A 6,966-nucleotide genomic window follows, 5' to 3' on the forward strand; every position below is an offset into this window, starting at 1 on the left:
CCTAATGGGAACTAAACAATTTTGGGTTTTGTCTCCTTCCTTTTGGGACCTTGGGATCCCTCCCTATAAATAAGGGTCCAATTCATAACGAGATAATCATTCTATCACCTCATTTGCTATAGCCTTTAGCCTATCTCCTGCACTCGGCTTTCCTTTGTCCTTCAAAGAGACTTTCATCCGTAGCCTAACCACCTCACTCACAACAATTATTAAAAAATAAATTTAAAAATTAAATATATAAAATTAAACATTTTAGACTAAGAAATATGGAAAATTTATCACTTTTTCATATTAAAAATTACATTTAAAATATAAAATATTAATATATATCCATGGTTAGGTCATTTGATTTTGGTCGGTTTACAAATGGACAAAGTGAAACTAATCCAACTTGGTCAGTTTTATACTCTTATGTGTTTCTATTAGGGTCATTTATTAGAACAAACCTTATAGTTTTACATATTTACTTAAATCTACTTTATAGTTTTAATTTTACTAAGATATCACATATATTTTACAATTTATTTACTTAATCAACCTTTCATTAAGGAGTGTTTGTTTTGCTATTAGGCCCATGATTTTTTATTCCAAAAAATAGCCTTAATATTTTTTATACAAAAAACAAAATTGGCCAAATATAGCCAATAGAGTGGTTTCTCATGTCTTATTAAGGGAAAAATGGTATTTTTTTATTTCTATTTTCTTTTGATTAAATTTATTTAAATGAACATTAGGGTCAACACTATCATTTTTCACTATCATCTAATGGAAGATTGATTAAATCCATTACAAATTATAAGTGGTGTTTTAGTAAAATGCTAACTATATGGTAGATTTTTAGTAAATCCATGAAACTATAAGAGTATTTTAGTAAATGACCATTTCTATTATTTATCTTTTGCTTAACAAATCATGTGCATCACACAGGTCCCCACTAATTCAAATATAAATAATTCAAATATAGAACCTATATCCAATTTGATTTGATCCATTTGCAGCCCTGAGTAGGTTTTAGTCTCAGAGTGGTCACTTTGCGCCCCCCACCCCAACCCAGAGAGAGAGAGAGCAAAAGGGTAGGACCTAACCCAGTTTATCTCTCCCAAGACCCCTGATAGTTGGGATTTACATTTGAGTAATGTTCTCTCTCTCTCTAATACAAAATCAAAGTTGTCATCTATTTTGGGATTTCAATGTGTTAGGGCGGAAGTGTATCGATCCATATGTTTTGTACATGAAGCGTAAGAGAGGCTCTTTAGAGAATTTGAAATGAATAATCAGCAGAACTAGATCTAGAGACAGTAGTAGTAGTTAGTACTGTCCAGGAAAGCTGTTTGGAAAGCAATTTTGAATTCATATCGGCTTTATAATCTCAACTAATTACACTTTATGATGGTGGGATAGAAAATTCTCATTAGCTAATTGAATCATCATTTGAATACTTCTCAGTGCTCGTTGTACTAGGTCTACACTCAGAATGATCTTGTGGCTCAGAATTTTCCTGTTCGTCCCCAAAAGTTGTATACACAGGATCATTTTTATCAACTTTTTATAATACGACGCCTTCTACTGTCATAAATTGTGCAAAAATATGCATACCGTGGCATGGAGTTAGATCAAGAATGGACTCTAATTTGCTATGTTATCAAACTCTCACTACCAGACCCCATATATATGGTAGAGATAAGGCTTCAGTAGTTTTTCTCTATACATTCGACTTTTGACTCATAAAACATTGAGATCTAAAAAAATCTGTAAGTGAGATGATTGTCTGAGTTCCTATAGTTTCCTACTAACAGCTCCCATTTATTGATTGCTGATCACATTCAAAGATGAAATCACAACTTTGTAATTTTATTTGCGCTTGTGTTTAAATTGTACAGCAGATTCATAAAAAATAATGGGTTGTGAAAGGTAAATTGTTTGGTGCTCTCATTGATAATGAATGCCTAAAGAAACCTATAGTCTGTACGTTTCCTTGAAGTTATATGAAGCTTCTTCATTGCGGCAGCATACTTGTTAAAGGGACCAGGCCTAGTAGACACAACATAAGTAAGCACGCTAAAAGAGCACTTGATAACTATTTTGACAAGTGTCAAAAGTGGGTTTTAATCGTTTTCAAGGGTGGGGTGAGGGTATTTTAAGGGACAGGTGTTATAAAATTTTTTTAAGTGCTTATTGAACATGCTTACAATGTTGTGCCTACCAGATCCAAACTGCTTGGTAACATGGTTCCTATATGACAAACCAAGTTATATTAAGTGAGGTCCCCAAATAGGTTCTTATTTTTTACGCGCCCCCTCAAATGAAAGCCCATTGAGCTTGAAGCGCGGGTAAACATAGGCCCATCCACTTGGTCAAACAGGCTCTGATACTATCTCAAAAAATCATTCAACCTAAAAGCTTAATCTGTTAGCTGTGGTCCTTGAATAGATTTTCATTCTTCAACAGGAGTAGTCTTAGGACTTTGGTCTGTGCTTCATGACAATCATCATCATCCATGCCTTATCCCAACTATATAGGGTGGGCTGCATGAATCCCGTTTTCCAAATCTGTTATATTTAAACCATAACAGATGTTAAATTATTATTGATTAAATCATTTATTAGTACTTTTATCCATGTTCTTTTTGGTCTACCCCTAACTCTTCTAGCCCCTTCCACTTGTAATAGATCACTTGTTCTAATTGTTGCTGTTGGTGGCTGCTATGCATGTGACCAAACCATCTTAGTCTATTCTTTCTCATTTTATCACCTATCGGAGCTACTCCTAGGTTTCTATGAATGACTTCAATCCTGATCCTATCATTTCTAGTTCTTCCACTCATTCATTTTGTGCTTCATGACAATTTTATTGTTTAATGTTTATTATTAATCTTGTGAATACAATTTTGTAACTAGAAACTAATCCTTCATCAACATGGGAATGAAACCGTTAGTTGTGTCCTGAAATGTTTTGGGTTTGATTAATACAAATGGGTGAGAAATATGTGTTGTAACATTACATACACGAGTCCCTTCAGATAGATGATTAAACTTCACCCCCTGAGCAAGAAACATTTTTACAAACAGCCTCCCATACATGCATTTTTATTTTTTATTTTTAAGTAAATATATACCTGTTTCAACTATAAACGGCCTCAAATAACAGTTGTATGCCAATTTGTATTGATCCCAAAACAGTTGTATACCAAACAATCTAATGGACCGTCCTAAAAGCCAAGAAACTTCTAACTTCAACACTAGAACTCCTTTCTAAGAATTCATGATTGGAAAGAATGGCTCCTCGATCGTTATTGCTAATAAACATTGAGTGCTGAATTATGAACTAAATATAATGATGGAAGAATTAAATTGACAATGTATAGCAGTGCTGAAAGATGGAATTTAAAGGAATACCGAGTGAATTTCATCACCTAACTGCTGTAACTGAAAATCTCTTCCTAGCACAGCATGTACATTGAATACAAACCGTCATACAATCAGAACAAAGTAAGACAAAAGACGTCAACCTATGAATGGTATACAGAGAAACTGAAAGTTGAATAGTTCTTCCACATAGGGTAAATTTCCACAAAGAACCCCCCTCCCCCTCATTAGACACAGATATCCATTTTAATATGTATATAGAACTTTAGCTTGATTCATAGAAACAATCATATTTCTTTGCTTCAAGAGCTTGTTAGAGCCTCTTGCATGCACTTCAGGGAATCAACTTGTAGTAGAAACCTGCAATGATATCCAAATAATCTTTGTCATGGTTGCATGGTTCTTCATCTGCTTGTTCGAAGCTCACTTCTCCAGTATTTAGAGATAGAATAAGGACCCTTGATCTGGGAAGAAGAAGAAGAAAGTTGTTGCTTGTTTATGGAAGCAGGTTCTGCAACTAAATTCTGAACCTTGAAAATCAGATCAAAATCTAATTCCCTTCAAAGTGAGGACTCTCATCTTGCATGCCGAATTGAAGTGTCGTTCAAGGAACAAATATTCCAAAGATCTGAGGGCAGAAGTAATAAAAAGAGTCCTGGGTGATAATATCAGAGGGGACCCGGCATAAGAACAAAGGTCATCAATGCGAAGAATATTACTTGCCGAAGCTTAACATGAGATCGATGACCATCATTTGCCATAGGAAAATGTTTAGGAAGTGAACACTCTTCCCCATTGAAAATCACCCTTTTAGGAAACCCATCTCCTTGTATTATGTTTAAGCCGTGTATTCCGCTCTTTTTAAATGAAATTACTGATTGTTGCTTACCAGGTACCCTCGGACTGTGTATATCAGTTCCATTTGTCTCTGCTATCAGATAATTCAGACCTGGTAATCCTTGGAAGAGGATGGTATCGTTGTTTCCTGGCAGCCTGGTTCCATTGAATGAGTAGACATTTTCATAACCACGATTAGCTTTGTCCATTTCAATTGCTAGGAACCAATCTTCAAAAGCGTGATCTTCCCAATTGAACAGAGTGACCCTAGCCGTCCATCCGTCGCTGTAGTCAGAGTGGATGTGCCAATTGATGCTAACCCCACAGTTGTCGGGACAAGGTAATGGCTTGGGGATGTGACGGTTTTTAATTTGCGCCCAAGCTTTGGCTTTCGCAGTTCTGTTGTCAAAAGGAACTAGTAGAGCCTCCGGAGGAAGAAGCATTGGCGGTGCGTCTGGATTGCAGGTATCTGTGTCTATGTCATCACAACCACACGCACAAGTATTGCAAGGGATGACAGTGTCGTTGTAGAAAGTCGAGAATGAAACACAGCAGTGAGACTTCTTCTCCTTTGGCCGAGATATGTTGCAGACAACTTGCCAACTTGCAATGGCTGAGCTTGTCTGTTGAAGCCCGCTTGGGTCTGGAAATTCTGTTGGGTCTACTCTAATGGGAGGCCCACACTTGTAATCTGGATTGAGAATTCCATTAATTTTCCATTTCTGAGGAGGATTAATAGCAGTTCGGTTTATATCAGGTGGAAGCTTAAACACTTGCAATTGGAAGATGGCCCTGGATTTGGTCGAGTCCATGGTGTTTGGTAGAAGAGTTCCATTTTTACAGCAGTAGGGGAGATTTCCAATTTTCTCATCCTTGGCTTTTTCTGGAGGGAGATCAGTTATAACTGGCCTCTTTTCACAGTTCATGACAGGGGAGAAGTCAAAATCCTGGTAATATTTTCCAGCATCACCATAAATGCACCCTGTAAAATCCTTTTTATGAGTGTATGCTCCTCTCATTGAGTATATGAACTCCCCCCTCGTCCATTCCCAGGTCAAGTTCCAGCGATCAAGACGTCCAATAGGATGGTTGTTATCAATTGTTACCTGAGCGAAATAGTTCCCTGGATAGGCTTGGAGGACATCATAAACGAGTAAGAGATCACCATTCTGGCGAGGCAAGAATTTTGTTTTCTTGACTGGTTTTGGTTTGAATTTTGGGTTCTTTACGCAACATACATGCATTGTGCTCTCTGTGGAGACAAAAACAGCAGAAATAAGTTCAAATGCCTTCAGATCAGATTTCGCTTTTATATATGCAGGTAATACACTAACACAGAACAAGCTTAGAGCCCAATAGATTTCCAGATACAATAAATACCAAGTAAAGCTTTCAACCTTCTGAATGAAGATGCATTCTCTGCATACTTATTTCAGTCATCCAAATTATGGCTATTGTCCGCAGAAAAATCAGAAACCATTCCAAAAAGAAAAGAATTTTTTAGACTACCTACGCATGTCTATTCTATGGATGATCAAATATTTCAATGTCTGAAAGGATGGATGGCCTTGTTGGCCACTTGGGTTATTGAGTTGGAAAATGCCCAGAGCGTAGATACTGTTCAAACTTCAATCTGATTGAGGTCGGTATGCCAGTTGAAATTCATTAAACCATATGGGGTTAATCCCATGGACCCGATCTGATTGATAACTGGGTTGGAAAAAGGAGTGTAGGTTATTGCAGGTTGGGTCAAGTGGCAATGAAGTTCCTGATCAAATTTCAATATTTTTCTCATCAACATCGATGAGAATGGATGATAATAACAGATAGCATTTCTGTGTATTACAGTCCTAAAATTGAATGATTTTGGATGGAGAAAAGGTGATGATGATGATATACAAATTGTTTTGACATCATTAATTGCAAAGAAGGTGCAGTGCAGTTATCTATATCAACTATCAAAATCCCAAGGCAACCAAAAGTGAGAAATACTTACTACGTCGAGTGGGTGCTGGACACTTGTACCCATCGTTCACAAGCTGTATGGTCTTGGGCATCGGAATTCCGGGTGGCTTCACCCCAAACTGTGTTCCCGTCATCTCAATCTGAACCTGAATTTGGTTTATGTCTCCAGCTGTGTCGATCGATGTCTTCAAATCTGTCTGCGAATTGCCTGCAAGATACGTGCCATTACCAACTGCAGCGGGGAAATCATCACCATCCACGATAACAGCTCCAGTCGCTGAGACTAAAACCTCATCATGTTGAAACCCAATAAAGATCTTCCACGCCTTGAGCTCGTAGGATCCAGCATTCAATACCGTTGCCATGGATTTGAAAGCCCAAGCTTGAGCTGTTGCATTCTTCACACGTGGGTATTCTTTCTCTCTGGATATGAACACATAAGACAGGAAGATCCCGTTGCAGTGTTCTTGTTCAGGTGGAGGGGCAGCTGGTTCTGGTTCTGGTTCATCATAATCCTGGGCTCCGCCTAAATAAAGTTGGTAAGAAAACAAGAAAAACACGAAGACGAGCGCTTTCCACGCCATTTTCATGTTTTTCTTTGTATCTTACTGTAAGAATTCAGAAGCACAGTGGAGCCTGAGACATGATGCTGTCTGTGTAGATTCGACCAGGCACGTAATGGACTGTTAATGGCAGACTCTTCGAAGACCAGACACAGAGAAGATGAGGGAACGCAGACGCAGGGTAATTCTGTGGTTGTTTCGAACCACCCGGGCCGCGCAAGGTAACACAGCAGAGA

The 6,966-nt window shown here is 37.8% G+C and overlaps 1 protein-coding gene across 1 annotated transcript; it reads right to left on the reverse strand.

Moving 5' to 3' along the window:
• Window positions 1-3,382: 3,382 nt before the first annotated feature.
• Window positions 3,383-6,966, reverse strand: LOC104604986 (COBRA-like protein 10). Its single transcript, XM_010269578.2, has 2 exons — window positions 6,199-6,966; window positions 3,383-5,454 (listed from the first exon to the last, which is right to left on the reverse strand). The coding sequence occupies exons 1-2, from the start codon at window positions 6,755-6,757 to the stop codon at window positions 4,034-4,036; spliced, it is 1,980 nt and encodes a 659-aa protein (XP_010267880.1). The 5' UTR covers window positions 6,758-6,966; the 3' UTR covers window positions 3,383-4,033.

Source organism: Nelumbo nucifera, chromosome 1 (assembly GCF_055504915.1).
Source record: "Nelumbo nucifera cultivar China Antique chromosome 1, China Antique-T2T, whole genome shotgun sequence".
Classification (NCBI taxonomy): Eukaryota; Viridiplantae; Streptophyta; class Magnoliopsida; order Proteales; family Nelumbonaceae; genus Nelumbo; species Nelumbo nucifera.

Excerpts from the sequence above, each read along its gene's own strand:
- LOC104604986 (XM_010269578.2), bottom strand. The coding sequence starts at position 6,757 with ATGAAAATGGCGTGGAAAGCGCTCGTCTTCGTGTTTTTCTTGTTTTCT. Across the intron at positions 5,455-6,198 it reads TCCAGCACCCACTCGACGTA|AGAGCACAATGCATGTATGT; the intron begins GTAAGTATTTCT and ends TTGTCTCCACAG.